General features: G+C 46.4%; 1 protein-coding gene across 5 annotated transcripts in view; it reads right to left on the bottom strand.

The window, feature by feature from the left end:
• Window positions 1–4,982: 4,982 nt before the first annotated feature.
• The window catches only part of DCTD (dCMP deaminase), a 125,461-nt gene continuing 110,359 nt past the window's right edge, over window positions 4,983–20,084 (bottom strand). For 4 of the 5 annotated variants that reach the window (XM_055416373.2, XM_055416375.2, XM_055416376.2 and 1 more), the window contains 3 exons: window positions 12,203–12,319; window positions 10,747–10,843; window positions 6,023–8,438 (listed from right to left, as the gene is read on the bottom strand). In XM_055416373.2, coding sequence (XP_055272348.1) covers window positions 8,360–8,438; window positions 10,747–10,843; window positions 12,203–12,319 — 293 coding nt within the window. In that variant the 3' untranslated portion in view covers window positions 6,023–8,359. The other variant, XR_008684524.2, reaches the window with a different exon arrangement.

Raw genomic sequence — 20,084 nt, 5'->3', positions numbered from 1 at the left:
TCTAATCAGATGGGTTTACATGGAAACATCATCTCTGAGGTCCTGCCAAAAGCATACATTACTGCCAGCTTCCTAATCCAAAACCATATATAAGAATGCTTTAACTGAAACACAGAAGTTAAAAATAAGACATTTAAATTGTTATCTCCCTTCTCTCTCAAAGACAAATGTGCCCATTAACCCCAGACGTGAACAGGAAGATTTCTTCCTCTTGCATTCTGTGTGATCATATTTTTTCAAGATGTTCACAAGGAAATCAGTGTGCAAAACTAATTTAGGAAGTTGGCTTCTGATCAGCTCACTGAATTAAAGTGCAATCAGGGTCGTAACTTTTAAATGGAAATGTTAAACGTGTATTAAATACATCTGTGTCAGGTACAATGCAATGATGTGGGTGGGACAGGAGGCAGTGGGGACAAAGAAACAAGACATGCTCTGGTGGAGTTAATCATCTGGTTAGAACAGGAAGAGATCACTGTGAAAAGTTAAATGAAATGTCTCAATAACAGCTCTAGACAGTAGAAAAGATGTCATAAAACTGCACGATTCATTGCCAAAAAGATTGTTGCTAACAATCTTTGATGTAGGATTGCAGAGAAGACACAGATCGCTCCCAGATGGGGAAGGCCAGGGGAGACTTTACAGTCAACGCAGGATTCCTGCGCAGTCTTGAAAGAGACATGCAAAGTTGTGTGGGGGCAGAGGATGCACAATAAGAGCCTCTTAGAAAGGCTGGTTTAGGGTGGTCTGGTGGTTAAGACTTCGAGCTTCCACCGCAGAGAGCCTCAGGGTTCGATCCCTGGTCACAGAATTAAGATCCAGCATGCCTCACAATGTGGCCAAAAAAAAAAAAAAAAAGCTGGCTTATAGGAAAAAAATAAAATAAATATATGTATATATGAGGAATATTCCAGGACATCTGGGTGACCTGTGTAGGAAGGGAAGCAGTCCAGGACCCATGCGAACAATGCCAGGTTGTAGAGGAACATTAGACATTCAAAAGAAGGCGGCAGAAAAGGTGGGGACAATCTAAGAGTCCATCAACAGACGGGGAGAAACAACGTGGTGTGCGATGAAGTCTATTATTCAGCTTTCAAGAGGAGGGAAGTTCTGACACGTGCTGCAGTACGGATAAACCTTGGATACTATGCTCGGTAAAATAAGCCAGTCACAAGGAAACAATTCTGTATGATCCCAGGTCTAGGAGGTTACCTGGAGTAGTCAAATTCAGAGACAGAAAGTAGAATGCTGGTTGCCAGGGACAGAGGGGAGAGGGCAACAGGGAGTTTGTGTTCAGCGGACAAAGGAGTTTCAGATTTTTTTAATTCCTATATTTTATTTGGCTGCACCGGGTCTTAGCTGCATCATCAGGGATCTTCCATCTTCTCCGCAGCGTGTGGGGTCTAGTTCCTTGACCAGGGATTGATCCCAGATCCCCTGCATTGGGAGTGTAGAGTCTTAGCCACTGGACCACCAGGGAAGTCCCGAGTTCCTGTTTTGTAAATAAAAAGACTTCTGGGGCTGGATGGTGGTGATGGGCACTCAACAAAATGTGAATGTAAAGACTCTGATGCTGGGAGGGATTGGGGGCGGGAGGAGCTGGGGACAACAGAGAAAGAGATGGCTGGATGACATCACTGACTCGATGGACATGAGTTTGAGTGAACTCCGGGAGTTGGTGATGGACAGGGAGGCCTGGCGTGCTGTGATTCATGGGGTCGCAAAAAGTCAGACACGACTGAGTGACTGAACTGAACTGAACTGTATGGTTGAAAATGGTTAAGATGTTCAATTTTTGAGAGTCCCTTGTACTGCAAGGAGATCCAACCAGTCCATTCTAAAGGAGATCAATCCTGGGTGTTCACTGGAAGGACTGATGCTAAAGCTGAAACTGCAATACTTTGGCCACCTCATGAGACGAGTTGACTCACTGGAAAAGACTCTGATGCTGGGAAACGTTGGGGGTGGGAGGAGAAGGGGACGACGGAGAATGAGATGGCTGGACGGCATCACCGACTTAGTGGATATGAGTTTGAGTGTACACCGGGAGTTGGTGATGGACAGGGAGGCCTGGCATGCTGTGATTCACGGGGTCGCGGAGAGTCGGACACGACTGAGCGACTGAACTGAACTGATATTTTACATGGTAAAATGTATTTAAAAACAGAAAAGACTAGCAGCTGGCAGGTAATGATATGGCCTGGGCTTCAGGAGGGAGTACAGGGCAGGTAGGAAGAATTTACTTGGCTGCTGGCCTCCAAAAATAAGAGCAGCATCTTTTTCAGGGTCCAGGCCTGGAGCTGTGGGTTCCACTCAGTGATCCCATTGCTGAGAGGGGAGCAGGTGGTGTACAGAACTCCGCTCCAATTTTCCTTGGCAATACTGAACGCAACTTAATGAAGGACCTTAAAAATCTTTTAAAATATCTGACTTTGGAAATGCAGTTGGAGTCAGGAAACTGCAGACACTCACTTGTGACCCTGGCCGTCTCCCCACTGGCCTTACTCACATGGATGTGGACACTTCAGACAGCTTGATCCGGAAAAAATAAACTGCAGGTCGCATTCACATGGCTCTGACAGGTGGACAGTGTTCTTTAGCCTGAGGTCGGCAGAGCTGGGCTTCATCTAACAAATCTATCTTCTCTGACTCTGAACGAGGAAGCACTGGAGGACCCACTGAACACTTGATGTGGGCTCAGTTACATCAACTCTTTTGAGACCCCATGGACTGCAGCCTGCCAGTCTCCTCTGCCCATGGGATTTCCCAGGCAAGAATACTGAAGTGGGTAGCCATGCCCTTCTCCGCGGGATCTTCCTGACCCAGGGTTTGAACCCGAGTCTCCTGCATTGGTAGGATTCTTTACAATTGAGCTACCTGGTAAGCCCTGATACTTGGTTAGGCACTCAGTAACGATTTGGAGATTGATCTAGCCTCACAAATCAATGGCTTTTAGCCCCCCTCCAACTATTCTGCAGATGGTGATTGCAGCCATGAAATTAACGGACGCTTACTCCTTGGATGGAAAATTATGACCAATCTAGACAGTATATTAAAAAGCAGAGACATTACTTTGCCAACAAAGGTCCGTCTAGTCAAGGCTATGGTTTTTCCAGTGCTCACGTATGGATGTGAGAGTTGGACAATAAAGAAAGCTGAGAGCCAAAGAATTGATGCTTTTGAACTGTGGTGTTGGAGAAGACCCTTGAGAGTCTCTTGGACTGCAAGGAGATCCAACCAGTCAATCCTAAAGGAGATCAGTCCTGGCTGTTCATTGGAAGGATTGATGTTGAAGCTGTAACTCCAATACTTTGGCCACCTGATGCGAAGAGCTGACTCATTGGAAAAGACCCTGATGCTGGGAAAGATTGAGGGCAGGAGGAGAAGGGGATGACAGAGGATGAGATGGTTGGATGGCATCACCAACTCAATCAACTCATCACCGGGAATTGGTGATGGACAGGGAGGCCTGGTGTGCTGTGGTTCATGGGGTCGCAGAGTCAGACACAATTGAATGACTGAACTGAACTGAACAACAATTCTGAAAAATGGAACCAGCTCCAGGTCTTTCTAGAATTCTTGGGCAGCCTTCATCTAAATGGGATAAATGTGATCCCAACTCCAAAAGACTGTGGCCCAGAATTGCTTTGCCAGCTTCTGCCAATGCTAACGTCTCATTACCATGGTTCCCAGAACTGAGCAGAGCACAGACCTTCTCATTCAGAGCCTGGTCCTCCCACAGAGCTTAAAGGCTGCCCTTCTGACTGATGACTTGCAGAATCTACCACTTTCAGAGTAACCTTAGTTTAAAAAAAAACACAAGTGAACTATGAGTGTGAAAACGTCTCACCAGCATTACCAAGAGGAAAACTACCTGCCCTGCACTCTCAGGCTCTCCTATTACAACAGTCAATTCTCCAACCTAAATATTTTTAATCCTCAGGTGGATATGGACATTGGAAGATCAAAACTTATGCCTCAGGACTTCCATGGCAGTCCAGTGGTTAAGACTCCCTGCTTCCACTATAAAGGGTGCAGGTTTGATTCCTGGTCGGGGAACTAAGATCCTGTATGCTGCATAGCTTGGCAAAAAAAAAAAATTAAATGCCACAAATAAGCATATTCAAAAAAACCCTCCAAAACCCCTCGAAAACCCTGCTTCCTCAAGAGGCACAGAGGAAGTGTAGATTACTGGTCATTTTTATTCAAGCTCTTCTCAACCTTTCTTTTTATGCTTGTTTCCTTATTTTGCTTCATTTTTAATTAAGGAGGAAATGGCTAATATCTCCGATCACTTCCACTGCTGGATCTTGTTGGGCTTCCTAAGTCTCTAAGGATAGACTCTTTGAAAAAGGAAGAGAGAGCACAAAATGTGTCAAGAAATGGAGTTCCTGTCATTTCCCTGAGAAACGCTGCCTTTTAAATGGAGTTCTCCTACCAGCGGTTCCGTGAAAGATGGTTTCCTTATTGTCATTTATTACCCATGACAGGCAGCAACACTGCCTCCGAATCAGCCTCCATTCACAATTATCCAGCCGAGCCTGCAAGGCAAGAGAAGGCTCGAAACGCCTTCCTTCTGGAGCGCCGTTCCCAAAGGCAACAGTTCAAAGCAAACCTCTATTAGCTGGATCGCTGATATCTACCGAGTTCTCTGGACAGAAGATTCCACTGCTCCCACAGTGATATGGGAAACTAACATGGAATCACGTGCATTTCAGTCACCAGGAAGTTCAGCAACGTGGTCTATACATGGACACTTTATACACCCACCCATGGGCGATCACCACCACAAATACAACCCACCAGGCTATCAAAAGACGTGCTTCGTTTCTAGCAAGGATACTCCCTGTTAACCTCCTCCCAAGAAGGAAATGAAAAAAAAAAAAAAAAACTTTTTTTCATTAAAAACGTAATAAAATGGGACAAAATATAAGACAATATCAAAAGTAAGTTAGATGCACTACAGTCATTCCTTGGTATCCTAGGGGATTGGTCCCAGGACCCCCTGTGGAAACCCAAATCCATGGGTGCTCAAGTCCCTTAAATGGCAACAGTATTTGCATATAACCCAGGAATATCCTCTGTACAGTTTAAGTCCTCTCTAGATCACTTATCATACCTAAGTAAATAGTTGTAAGTACAATATAAACCTACATATAGACAAGACCTCAGAGGTATTTACGGCAATAAAGCAAGTATCACAATTAATCAAGTCATGTGCATTTTTTGGTTTCTATGTGCATACAAAAGTTATGTTTACACTATACATAACTAGTAGCATTATGTCAAAAAATGCATATACCTTAATCAAAAAATACTTGACTGCTACAAATGCTAACCATCATCAGAATCTTCAGTGAATTATATTCCTTTTGCAACAGTAACCTCAAAGATCACAGATCACCATAATAAACATTAATAAAGACGCTTAATATATTGTGAGAATTATCAAAACATGACACAGAAATATGAAGTGAGCAGATGCCACTGAAAAAAATGGTGTTGACAGACTTGATCCAACAAGGGTTGCCCCAAACCTTCCATATGTAAGAAACACAGCTTCTGTCAGTTCAGTTCAGTTCAGTCACTCAGTCGTGTCTGACTCTTTGCGACCCCATGAATCATAGCACGCCAGGCCTCCCTGTCCGTCACCAACTCCTGGAGTTCACTCAAACTCATGTCCACAGAGTCGGTGATGGCATCCAGCCATCTCATTCTCTGTCATCCCCTTCTCCTCCCGGCCCCAACCTTTCCCAGCATCAGAGTCTTTTCCAGTGAGTCAGCTCGTCGCATGAGGTGCCCAAAGTATTGGAGTTTCAGCTTTAGCATCAGTCCTTCCAATGAACACCCAGGATTGATCTCCTTTAGAATGGACTGGTTGGATCTCCTTGCAGTCCAAGGGACTCTCAAGAGTCTTCTCCAGCACCACAGTTCAAAAGCATCAATTCTTCAGCGATCAGCTTTCTTCACAGTCCAACTCTCACATCCAGTAGAACACGGTAAATAGAGATCTGCCTGGAAATAAATGGACATGGTAAATTCAAGTTTTGTTTTTAAGAACTTTCTGGATTTTTTTTTTCCCGACTATTTTTGATCCGAGGTTGGTTAAACCTGCATATGTGGACTCTGTGATTGCCGAGGGCTGACTGCACAGGATACTAACCCCCAGGCATATTCACAGATGTGACGTGACAATGACATGTGCATCCGTGCTCCGCCGCTTCACTCGTGCCCGACTCTCCGACTCTATGGACTGTAGCCCGCCAAGCTCCTCTGTCCATGAGATTTTCCAGGCAAGAATACTGGAGTGGGTTGCCATGCCCTCCTCTAGGGGATTCTCCCAACGCAGGGATGGAACCCGCATCTCTTACATCTCCTTGCATTGATAGGCAGGTTCTTTACCACTGGCGCCATCCTTGCCAAAAGGGCTCACAACTCATTTACAGCAACACAGAAATCTTACCCTATACTGTCCATCTCTAACTATCTGTACTGATTTTTTTGTCTACCTACTTTTTGTTCTATGCATTTTACAGCAGAGTGTGGGGGGTTTGGAGGAGATAAAAGAGAAAAAACTGAGGAGAGTAAAGGAGATTTAGAGAAAGAATGCGATAGGAGAACAGCAGGAAAAGCCAGACTGGAGACTGGAGGATTCTGGGAGGGAAGAGGACCTGGGACCGGTCAGGTTGCTGAGATGACCTGTTGGACAGCCACACCTGAGACGGGAGCAGGGCGTGCTGGGGAGACAGAGGGAAGAGAGCCTTCCTGGGTATCTCGTTTCCGGTCCATGGAGACGTATCACCCATCAGCCCCGGGAAAGCCTCAATCTGTTCTCTGAGCATTAAAATACACGCAGTGTCTCTGGAAAAGGAAATGGCAACCCACTCCAGTATTCTTGCCTGGAGAATCCCACTGACAGAGAAGCAGGCTCCTCTGTCCATGGGGCCACAAGAGTTGGACATGACTTAGAGACTAAACCACCACCACCACCACCTCCTGTGGGAGTTTTCTCCCAAGAGTTTCCTGAGGTTCAGAAAACCTTATGGTCAGGTTTTTATGTTGTCTGCCAGGTTATGCTAGATGGAAAAAATTAAATAAATAAAATAAGATACATGCAGTGTGCTTCACAGACAACCCGGAGACGACAGAAACAGAGTCGATCACATCATTATAATATAAAAATGAACATACCACAGCGTGGCGGACTCTAATATGATTTTAATAACATTGGCAAGGAGCCAAATTACAAATGTCCCAGAATCTGGAGTACAGAACCTCAGAGACAAAATAAAAAGTCATAAAAAGAGGAGAGTCTTTTAAATCGGTCAAAATCTTTAGGATAAAGAAACCGTTTTCTCAATGAAGGTACTGAGTGCATTTAATAAGAATTAAATGAGATTAAAGACAGGTGCACTGTGACCCATTCCCCAAACGGCGGTGATTAGGAAGGTGAGATTCGTGTCAATGATGAAGGCAGGGCGCCAGGCACACATGGGAGCTCGTGTCACCAACAGACCTGGACAAAACGGAAACCTGCTCCCGTTTCACTGGTAGGCGACAAGAGGGCAGCCTTGGAAATGGACCAAGGCATGCAGGCGCATCCCACCCTTTCACCCACAGAACCTGGGACAAGGCAGGGAGACAGGCTGCCTCCTCCAGGACCAACTCGTTACTCAGAGGCGCTAAGGTAAGAGCTCCGCATCCCCCACAAACCAAGAGTAAGAAGCTGGAACAGAGGTCCCCAGCCCCTAGAAGGACCGGGTGCCACCACCCCGGGGGTGGCAGGACCGCAGAAGTGGAGAAAGAAGCCCCCGCGTCAGCGATGCTCATCACCCGTCAGGATGAAGGGGCACCCCCTGCAGGATTTCTGGGTGGATGGGGGCATCCCTCAACTCTCCAGAGCAAATGCCTAAATCCTACTGTCCTATGGGTCTCTCTCTTCCCCCCGAGGACATCACGTGGTTTGCTTCATTTGGGCCAGATGTTCAGGTCAGGGTGTCTGCTCATCCCAGAAGGAACACAACTGCAATTATTTGTTTGCTGCCAGCACACGTGGTGTTGAAGAGTGGCTGTGAAACAGTGGATGACACACAGCTGACCCGCTTCTGCAGAGCCACCGGTGAACCAGGAGACATGAGGGGGCAGTGCCTTTACTTTAAACCCTAAATCAAGACTTTCAACAGATGCAGATTCCATGAGACAGGAGTGGGAGTCAGGAAGACGAGGTTTTATACTCTCTAGATGTTGACTTTGGCCGTCCCGGCTATCAAAAAGTTACGTGTAACTTCAAGATGAGACGCATTAGCAGCTTCTTAGAAGAGGATAATCCCAATCTTCAGGAGGTTTAATGAGATGGTGCTCACTGCAGCTTCTGACTCGGTCTGCTGTTAATTGAATCAAAGTCAATGACAATCTGGCTGCACTTTGGTGTGAATTTCCTAAAGGTAAGAAACAAAACATAGAAAGACATTATCCAGTGAGGAGTTAGAGCCATTTGTTTACTTTGGCTTAACCTACATTTTCTGCAGGGAGGGAAGAAAAAAAATTCCCTGGGATTCACTTGATACTTTGTCTCTATAGGAGCCAATTAGAGTGCACCATACCGAGAGAAATAGGGACAGGAAAAGACTAAAGACAAAAAAAGATGCGTGGGGTGGCTTGGTTTGTGTGTTCCTCAGCTGGCTGACTTCATGAATTACTGGGGAATCAGAGGATTTCTAACAACTTAGCGGCACGGCATGACATCCGATGACTAGTTTCCCCACCAGATTTATCTTATTGTTTAGGAAATTTCTGCAGCCAACCTGCAATCACTCTAAAGCAAAAAAAAAAAAAAAAAGAGTACATTTTCTTTTGCTCTTGTGCATAGCCAAAGTCAGCCAGCTCTAATGAAGAGTCATTTTAAAAATCATGTTCTATAAATGCAGAAGTAAAATAAACTCAGTTTTTCTTTTTACTCATTAATGTATCTTCTCAAAAAGGTAAAAAGAACATACTGGAGGACTAAACATATTCTTTAAAAAATCAATAAATATCTAATTATTGTTGTTTAGTCGCTAAGTCATATCGGATTCTTTTGCAAACCCATGGACTATAGCCCGCCAGGCTCCTCTGTCCAAGGAATTCTCTAGGCAAGAATACTGAACAGGGTTGCCGTTTTCTTCTCCAGGGGATGTTCTCAACCCAGGGATCAAACCTGTCTCTCCCGCATTGGCAGGCAGATTCTTTGCTGCTGCTGCTGCTTATTTAGTTGCTTCAGTCATGTCCTACTGTGTGACCCCATGGACTGTAGCCCGTCAGGCTCCTCTGTCCATGGCATTCTCCAGGCAAGATATTGGAGTGGGCTTCCATGCCCTCCTCCAGGGGATTTTCCCAACCCCAACCGACTCTTTACTACTTGTAAATAATTTGTGTCTTATAAGGCACAATAGTCCAAGAGATTCATTACATATAACCCATATCTGTAAAGAATCCAAAAGGTTAGCCATGTTACCAATTATAAGGACCCCAGTTGTGGACCACAGATGCTATAAAGGAACATCTTCAAGAGTTTTCAGTCTAAAAGAAGTTTCAACCAGAAAGCAAAGGTGGTTGGACTGACTTGCAAGTAACATGTACCTCCCAATATCTGCATAGCAAAGCAAAGGTGGTTGGACTGACTTGCAAGTAACATGTACCTCCCAATATCTGCATAGCAAAGAAAAGCATACAAATCTCAACAACTTTAAATCCCACTTAAACTATTACTGTAAAAAGAATTCCCAGTGTTCCAACCTAGCAGGTTACTTTCACCTTAAATTTTTTATGCCAGAGCTGTTATGTTACATCTGCAAAATTTAGAAAGGTTTAATGTTAATATAATAAAACATGTGAATTTTAAAGTTTCTCACTACCAGAATAATTAGTTCAAGCCCTGGGAAGCCATTAATATTAAAGTGTAATCATTACACAGTCTTCCGATACTTCTGTCACTACCCATTAAAATTGACCCTGAGGATGATCTTTAGAGCCGTTAACACAAATTTAAAAAGATGCTTCCTGTATCCAGACAAAACTCTAACCCAAAAAGATACACATACCCCTATGTTCACAGCAGCACTACTCACAATAGGCAGCACACTAAATGTCCATCAGCAGGTGAATGAATATAGAAGAAAGGATAAACATACACAATGGAATACTACTCAGCCGTGAAAAAGCGTGAAATAATGCCACACGGATGCAACTAGAGATGATCAAACTATGTGAAGTCAGTCAGAAAAGAGAAAGACAAGTACCGTATGGTGTCACTTACATGTGCAACCTAAAATATGACACAAGTATCTGTAAAATAGAAACAGAGTCACATAGGGAGCAGTCTTGTGGTTGCCAAGGGGGATGGCGCTGGGGGAGAGACGGAGTGGGAGGTTAGGGTGAGCAGATGTAAGCTTTTATATATGGGATGGATAAGCAACAAGGTCCTACTGTGTAGCACAGAGAACCATAATCAGTATCCTATGATAAACCATAAGGGAATATTAAAAAAAAAGAGTGTGTGTGTGTGTGTGTGTGTAACTGAATCACTTTGCTGTACTGCAGAAATTATCACAGCGTTGTAAGTCAGCTATGCTTCAATTAACAAAATAAGAGAGGCTCCCAAGTATGGCGTCAGGCCTCCCAGGCAGAAATCAAACATCAGGCAGGGTCAAGCGTGCAGTCTTCATCAGGCTTTTCCCAGCACCCTCTCCCGCAGTGTCTCCCACTCACCTGAAGGAGACCCCGGCCATTTCAAACATGAGCCTCGCAGCTGTTGTCTCATTGCTGTCGTGGTATTTATCAGACATGAAAATAACTTCTTTTATACCTTAAAAGGCAACGATGGGAGAAATCTCATTATGGGCACGCAGAGGTACTGCCACAGGCATGCGGACAGAAGCCCAGGGTGAGTCTGATGAGTCACGCGTCCCGAGTGGAGCGGCACACGCCATCCAGTTACTGACACCTGTGTCTGTGGCTTTCAAATCCAGCAGTGGACGGATTATACATCATCTGCCCTCCAGTCTTTATGGACTTACTTTTTTAATAAATGCAAAGTGAAAATGTGTCCAATAGTCAAGCCTTGATTCGATTAACAAATTTTCTTTACTTCAGGAAATCGAATATTCTTTTTTTCACAAGGCAATGACTCCTTAGCTCAAGAAGCTAGTGGGGGTGGTAGAGAAGGCTGGCACCATCAGAGATGTGGACCAGCATGCTGCCAAGTAAAGACTCTGCAGACCAGTTCAAGCCAGCAGACCAGTCCAAGACAAAGGGCCCATCTGGTCTCCTTCCCTGTCTCACCGGGCAGTTCAAGCACAAGGGCCAAGAGTCTGGAGGGCACGGGACACATCACACGCTCCTCCACCAGCCTCAGAAGGGACCACCGGAAGCTGCTCTTACCACGCACCCGCCGTCACCTCTGTGCTTGAGGATGGCGAGGAAAACTCGCAGAGGATGGTGCACCACCAGTGAGGAAGCCCACGACATTCCTTAACGGAGACTCTTGATCCTGAACCACCTAGACCCCTTCTGCTCAGAGATCCACGGGCTTGTGATAAACAGCCCCGTTAAAGCACACATCTGGCTAACATGATAAGTCTTTAAATCTCAAGCCGAGAGCTTTATGGAGATAAAGTGTAGCTGAATCTGAGATGTGACAGTTTGAAAAAGGTGCAATATTCAGCACACAATGGTGCAGATTTATGGTAACCGTAACGTGAGGAAAAACCTGAAGTCGGAATTTGAGTCTTAATGACGTTTATATGTACAAAGATATTTAGGTCCCAAGTATCTACCATATATTAGAGACAAATTAAAATTTCATGTAGAGACTCCCAGCTGACCTTGTTTCTGACAGAAATTCACTTCTCTCCCTCCCCCCTAATCTATGCACAATATGTCAGAAAATGGTAACTTGACAGTAATTATATGCAATGCCTGTGTTGTTTTTTGGCAGCTTGCAGTTTAAGAAGTTGCAAACTAAATTAAAAACATGCTAAGAATCACAGAGGATGCAATTAGTCTCAGAATACCTGGCACTGTTCAAAAATAAAACACGGGAAATACCTTGCAAAGTTGATAGTGCAATTAATTTAGATCTAAACAATAGCGATTTAAGATCAAACACATCTGCATTGAGCAGGCAGAGATGCAAATACGACAAATGCAACGGCCTGGGTCCTACCTGCCTGGATGATGAGCTTAGCACATTCATTACACGGGAACAAGGCGACATACATGGTACAGCCTTTCACGTCTGCTGAGTTTTTGTTCATAATGGCATTCAGCTCGGCGTGGCACACTGCAGATTTGAAGGAGAAAGAAAAACTTAAGACTGCAAGCTCGTGAAGAATTTGCTGATAGTGTTGAGGCATTCCGCTTGCCCCTCTGAAATAACACAGATGATAGACTCGACTTTTCAAAAGTTGATTAGAGATGGAAAGTACCCAAAAACAAGCGCCGCCTGGACTGACGGGTTGGCGATGAGCAGTGAAACTGTTGACCGCAGCAGCCCTGGGCCTGTCTGCACCTAGACCAGCCAGGAGGGGCCAAGGTCAAGTGTCTTCGCCCACCCCACGCAGAGCAAGAGCTCACGACTCCACGAGACCCTGGGGATGGAACTGCCAGCACCATTTGTGTGTTGATAAGCACACGCGGGGATATTTGTTGGAGCCATTAAAAGGGCAAAGAGCAATTTTAAAAGCAAGAAAATCAGGAAGTGAAAGTAAGCATTTCTGTCCCCAGGGATCTGCTGCACCATATGGTCCTCAGTCCACACACCCCCAAGAAAAAGATCAGCGGATAAACAGCAGTTTGTCATCCGAACGAAAAACATCCATCCGCTTAATAACCATGGGAAGTCGAGTTCTCACTATACAGGTCAGTGACCCCAGTCGGTGATCTAAGGGCATCCCCAGGCTTGACTAAGTCCAGGGTTAAGGAGGCCCCCTTCTCTCCTGTCCTGCACGTGCAGAAGCCCACCCAGCTTCCCAACTACTTGGCGAGCTGTTCCCATCACCTAACCCACAGGGCACTCCTGGGAAGGAGCTAGAATCCTTCCCCACTGGGCTCTACACCAGAATCCTCAACCTGCTTTGTCAGGCTGCTGTATTGCTTTCTAATAACATCACTTAAGTTTCTGGATGCTTTATCTAAAATTCTTCTCCTTGTGGTTGTGATTTGCAGACTTGTCTGCCCGGTTGGCATCCCCCAGGGAGGACACACCCATGTCAGTGTCCCACATGGGGACACTGTGATGGTCTGGGGTGTGGTCTGGGCTTTGGAATTTTTGAGATTCTCTCTGCAGCCACGTTGAGGAAACAGTGCCTGATAGAATCCTCTTCTATCTGCAGGAGGACCTAACACATTCCAGGCACACCAGTGCTAAATAAATGTTTACTGAATGAATTACCATCTGGCCCTGGTCCAAATCATACAAAAGTCCTAATTCTTAATATGGGGCCTTCCAAGGTCTCACCCTCTGTCTCCAACTCATCCACCTTCTACCCTGAGCACCTTCTTCCAGGAGCCTTGAGGCTGTAAAACTAAGAATGCTGCTTACCAACTGGTTCTACAAGATCAGGTCAGCAGCAGCTACAGTCACTGACCTGCCGTGCACCCTGAAAGGAATTCAGGACAGAGCACAGGCGCAGGCACTCTGGAAAGCAGGCAGAACAGGCCCTTAGACAGTTAGAGACATCTTTCACGAAAAAATCAGGTACCGATTCCAAAAAAATATTTTGATGAACCCGGATTCATGAATCTTCCCAGACTTCAGTTCAGTTCAGTCACAGTTATGTCCAACTCTTTGCAACCCCATGGACTGCAGCACGCCAGGCCTCACTGTCCATCACCAACTCCCGGAGTTCACTCAAACTCATGTCCATTGAGTCGGTGATGCCATCCAACCATCTCATCCTCTGTCGTCCCCTTCTCCTCCTGCCTTCAATCTTTCCCAGCATCAGGGTCTTTTCCAATGAGTCAGTTCTTTGCATCAGTGGCCAAAGTATTGGAGTTCCAGCTTCAGCATCAGTCCTTTCAATAAATATTCAGGACTTAGGAAAGCACTAAACTCATTAGCTGAGATACTTGTTCCTCGTGACTGGCTTATACTGATGGCACAAACTCCTTAGCCAAAATCATGTATACCCAGACCTCCCTTGCTATGTCTTCGGAGCTGCTCCTCTGACCTACCTGAGAGGCTGAATCCTGGGCTACAGTCCTCAGTAAGACCCTGAATAAGCTCTGAATAAGAGCTCTTACGATCTGTCTTTTTCTCTCGGTCGACAAGGCCTTAAAACAAGAGAGACCTGAACTCATGGCTGTCTTGTATTCGAGCCAGGGCATGCTCGCTTGGTCAATGCACTTTTTTTTTTAATCAATGCACTTTTACTCTGGCTCAGACAAGACACAGACCCCGCTCTACTTCCTCCCCAGGTCTCCAGTTTTCGGGGGACATCCTAAGTGTCCCTGCAAACCCCGCAGCAGCTCTGCAATGCTGAAGGCAGAAAGCTGACCAAGGGCCTCTCGGGAGATGTTGAGGGGTGTTATTTTAGCCTATGAATAACTCAATCCTGGGTGTTCACTGGAAGGACTTATGCTAAAGCTGAAACTCCAATACTTTGGCCATGCAACGAGCTGACTCACTGGAAAAGGCTCTGATGCTGGGAAGGATTGGGGGTGGGAGGAGAAGGGGACGACAGAGAATGAGATGGCTGGATGGCATCACCGACTCAATGGACATGAGTTTGAGTGAACTCTGGGAGTTGGTGATGGACAGGGAGGCCTGGCGTGCTGTGATTCATGGGGTCGCAAAGAGTCGGACATGACTGAGCGACTGAACTGAACTGAACCATGATTTAGCTACGTGTGGAAATGAACAGTCTCTGGCATTGTTAAGAAAGTCTAAAGTTGGGGTGGGGAGCTGTGTTTCATCAGATCACAGCCAGACAGAGAACAATCCTCGCTGACTGCAGAGGGACCGGAGCCTGGCTCCCCGAGGCTCTGTGCTGTAAACCCCGGGTTGGGGGGACGCTCAGGGCTCTCAGGGCACTGGCCTGGGAGGGGCCAGGTTAGCCTCATTTCCCTCCTGGTACTAACACTGCTCAGTGTTAAAAACAATTAGATGTAATTGTTTCTTTTACTTCCCCCCTGAGGGCAGAGCCCAGCCTGGCAGGCTCTCTGTAACTCCCCCAGAGCCCAGTGTTATGCCACCAGCATAATGGGTGCTAAATATTTACCGAATGAAAGAAGGAGGGAATTCGGATTCCAACTGATGGGGACGGCGAGGAGAATACAGAAGGTCCCCTTCAATTCAAATGTCAAAAATATGCTTTCCCCTCTAATGACTGTTTTTTGATGGTGCTGGGATTAATATTCAGAACTGCAGTTTCTGAATCTGTTAGGAAACACTAGGATATGGTCTTCTTTTGCCTCTCTTAAAAACAGTCACATTGAAACTACCTTCCTCTAATTCATTGGAGGCAGTGTGGGGCAAAATTTAACATTATGTCTGGACTCATTAATGAAAATTATCACATGAAACAGATTCTCTTGGGCGGCATCTGACATCCCTGTATCAAGGGTAGTTTATAGAGCTAATACACAGGACTCTAAACAGACTTCCTGTCTCTTAAATACGAAAACCACAGAACGGAGAACACAGAGCTTCTTGTTGGAGAAACAAGAGGTCTCCCGGGCATGTAAGCGGCCGAGTGCTGGGCACACGTGAGGAAAGGAACAAGTCACAATCTACCATCCTGCATGTGCAAAACCAGACAAAAGCGAGACCCAGGCGCCCCACCCATGCGTCACTGCCTTTGCTAACCTGTGCACCCCTCCAAGTCCAGATGCATCCAACACCTGCCCCAGCTGCTGAACTCAAATACCTGCTTCTGAGCCTGCATCTGAGGGTTGAGGGGAGAAGCCCCCCATCCCCACCCCCAGAAGCACCTGACACTCAGGGATGCCCCTGTGCTGTCAGCCTGGGTCCCCGGGTCCGAAAGTCTCCCGGCCTGGCTGACCTCTCGGCTCCGCCGCCTCCAGTCTCGGTGGCCCAGACCCTCGCTTCCCCTCCAAAACTGCCCTGACAAAGTTAAGGAAGTTCCTAGACACTGTTCTGGGTATAACCTTTATTTGCTGGGTCACCATGTAAACAGGTTAAGAAATACTAGTTGATGGAAACCTGTTGACCTCTGTAACGTGCTAGTGCCTGTATACAGTTCAGTTCAGTCGCTCAGTCATGTCCAACTCTTTGCGACCCCATGGACTGCAGCACGCCAGGCTTCCCTGTCCATCACCAACTCCCAGAGCTTGCTCAAACTCATGTCCATTGAGTCGGTGAAGCCATCCAACCAACTCATTCTTTGTCGTCTCCTTCTCCTCCTGCCTTCAATCGTTCCCAACATCAGGGTCTTTTCAAATGAGTCAGTTCTTCGCATCAGGTGGTCAAAGTATTGGAGTTTCAGCTTCAGCGTCAGTCCTTCCAAAGAATATTCAGGACTGATTTCCTTTAGGATTGACTGGTTTGATTTCTTTGCAGTCCAAGGGACATGGATATAACCAACTAATTAAAAAAAAAAAAAAGCTAAGTCCTAGTGTGTAGCATCTGCCAATTTCTGTGGTAGAAACACTCCCCCGGGGCCACTTCCAAGCTCCCAAAGTGATTATCATCGCAGAGAGATGCATAGAGGAGGCTACGCCCACACCCCGCCAGGCAGCCGCCTCCTTACCAGGCCCTTTCCGGCTTCAACCTCTGGGTTCCCTGCTCTCCTGGCCCGATTCTCAACCTCTCCCCCACCAGCCCTCTCAGCATCACCAGACCCTGTCTCTGCGGGCCTCTGCCCTGCCCTCAGGTTTCTGGGCATTTCCCAAAGTGCAATCCTGCTCTTTGGTTTTCCTCCCACAATGGTCGACTTTGAGAATTCATCCATTCATAGATCCTCAGAGAGCAGATCTACTTGTAAAACCCTGAAATCTACATTTCTAACCCCAATCTCCCATATTCTCTGCAGGCTTCACGTCTTCTTTGTGGGGGGTGGGGGGGGCTGAGTCCACTATGATGAACACTCCGCAGATATCTGATGGCACTAGGTTAAAGGATGCCTTTATCTGTTTGAGTGTTAGCGTTTTTATGATGTAGCTTAGGAAGACCTTCAGCTGGAACTACAAACAGGCCTGAGCACAAAAACCAAGCAAGGGGGATGGTTCTGTTACTGATCTCAAGATAAGCCTGGTTTCCACATTCACTGCAGGAATCTGGACCAAGTATTCCAAAGAGACACAGTGTCTGGGAAGTATTCAGAAGACAGTTAAATTGTTACACACACACAAGAAGACTCGTTTTCTGTTTACCCAGAATTACTCACCTATGGCTGAACAATAAGCAAAAGAAGTCTTCAAATACTACATGTATATTTGTTAGGTACAAAGAGTGACATAGAAACCTTCACTGATTCTCCACACTGTTTAAAAGGAAAAGAATCAAATGCTGAAAATATCAGATTCATGCTTCCAAAAGTTCTTGATTGCTAGAAGGAGAATCTCTGTTTCAGGTAATTATAAGACAATTCATATGCTTTGGCCTTTTTTCTTTTATATTACTGACTGTCAGAATTCAGAACACATTAACCTTGGCCCACTGAGAAGAGACTGTATAATTAGAAAACTGTATTTTTCAAATTCCCTCTTACTAGGGCTTGATTAATCCTTACTGTCTCATGTAGGCGTTTCTCTGGAAGTTTGACAAATTAACAGGATATATTCCATCCTTCGTTAGATTTAAGAGACTCAACATTTTATAGATTTAACTTTCATCTCGTTTGATGTAAGACTAATACAATATCTATTTTAGACAGTAGCATTATTAAGGTTTACTCAAATAGGTTTAAAAAAAAAAAAGAAGCCTCAGAATAAAGGCTAAACAACTGCTAATTGCTGCACAAATAATTTAATAATGTGATTCTAGCCCAAACCAATCATCACGTGGCTGCAAGGACGTGAGGGGAGCTACTGGGGCCTGATATAATTTGGGGTCAGGAAAATGAAGTTTCTATTCCAGTTAAACTCTCCAGGTTATTTAAGATTCCTTCTCGTTAGTAGTACAGGATTTTACTTGAAGAAAATGACTTCCGAGGGCCTGAGGGCTATTCTGCCGAGGCTGACCTAGAAAGCGGGACAGGCTGGTGAGCAAGCAGTGTCCGGGCGAGTGAACGGTCCAGACACAGGGCACCTGTTGAACCCAGCCTGGCCTGCCCTGCCTTCTTCCAGCGCTCCCCAGGCTGCACCTGACAGGCCTCGGCGTCTCTGGGGGCACTCCTGGGCCCCTGACTGATGGCCGTGACATTTCTTGGGGGAGGTGAGGCCACCCAGGATCAAAGTAGGGACAGTCTGTCTCGCTGCCAAGACACAGGGTCAGGACTCGGAGCCAAGTAGGGTGTGCTCAGGTCCGGAAATAGGTGGGCAGCTTCACCCTGCAATTAACAACTGACACAAAACGGGGTGCCGGAATTCAAGGTTGATCCGTGCATTAAAAAAAAAATAACTCAGTGTTAATTCTTTCAGGATACTCCTCTTCTGATAACAGAGCTTTTTTGGCATTCCTTCTGGAAAGCAGAGTCTGTGTTTTTACTGCTGGAGTCATACAGGTAAGCGAGGGGTTCACCCGGATCCCTCTCTTGGAGCACGAGCACCTGCTGACCCCCTCGGACACCTGATGGGGGGCTTCTGCTGAGAGGTGGAGCGTGTGTCCACTCCTCCAACAGATCCACGCAGGGGCCGCTTCCCTGCTTCAGGAGTTAAGACGGAATTTCAACTACCTGTTTCTTAATTATTGAAGGATATCCTGACAGGGCTTCATCCATCACCACCAGCCTCCAAAGGACCCGTCCTTCAAGTCAGTAATTGAACAGTAGGGGAGCCTGCAAAGTGAAGCCCTCCCATGGACAGGTTCACACTGCTGTATTTAAAACGGAGCGCCGACAAGGACCTACTGGTCAGCACAGGGAACTCTGCTCAATGTGATGTGCCAGCCTGGACGGGAAGGGAGTTTAGGGGAGAATGGATACATGTGTATGCATGGCTGAGTCCCTTTGCGGTCCACATGAGACCATCACAACATTGTTAATCGGCTATACTCCAATACAAAAGAAAAAGTAAAAAAAACAAAAAGTGAATCCCTCCCTGCCTGACCACCCCCCGGCACCCCCACAAAGGTTTATAAACGTCCGTTATCCCCCAAATCCACAGCAAACATAGCTACAATTTGGCTCTCAACAACATCACTCCTGGGTCTCATCTCCTGTCCGTGAAGCTCCCACATCTGCAAAGTAGCGACTGGATTCGTTATCAGAGTTTCAATGGACTGGAGGTTAAGGTGGAGCGGGGAAAGGGAGAACCGACTCAGAAACCCGCAGTTACATCACTTCTTTAGAAGAAAGTCTTGGTCGCTCAGTTGCGTCTGACTCTGCGGTCTGTCCATGGAACTCTCCAGGCAAGAATATTAGAGTGGGTTGCCATTCCCTCCTGCAGGGGATGTTCCCGATCCAGGGATGAACCCAGGTCTCCTGCACTGCAGGCAGATTCTTTACTGTCTGAGCCCCCTTCTCAGGGACTTTTCCTCCAACCCCAACCTGCGAGTTCTATGACCCTCTGCATCCCGTGAAACTCAGCCTCCTGGCCTATGAAACTGAACGCAAAGGACCTGCCTCTGAGACCTGCCATGCATGCAATGCGTGCAGCCCCAAAGGAGGACTTGGGAAACGTCGGCGCCTGCTGACTCCTCCTGAGACCCGTCGCTGCCCACCCGAGACCCTGTGGCCCCCAGTGGCTCAGCGGAGTGGGCAGGAGGGGAGACATCTCTTCCCCCTCTGTCCCCTGCCCCCTTCCTCTTGCTGAGGCTGCTGGCGAGCAGCTCAGGGCACCCAGGGGAGCCACTTAGCCCCAATGGTAGTGCTTGGGGCTAAAGAGACTTCTGACTGTGGTGTTTCCATTACTGATGACACAGCCCCCGGAACTCTAATTACGCTGCCTCCCTGTGTGCTAAGGGCACACAATCAGGTCAGAGGGAG

This window comes from Moschus berezovskii, chromosome 26 (genome assembly GCF_049115385.1).
Source record: "Moschus berezovskii isolate FMDL1 chromosome 26, NW_MosBer_1.0, whole genome shotgun sequence".
Lineage (NCBI taxonomy): Eukaryota > Metazoa > Chordata > Mammalia > Artiodactyla > Moschidae > Moschus > Moschus berezovskii.
The sequence above is the reverse complement of the archived record's forward strand: the minus strand, read 5'-3'. Positions and strand labels throughout refer to the sequence as shown.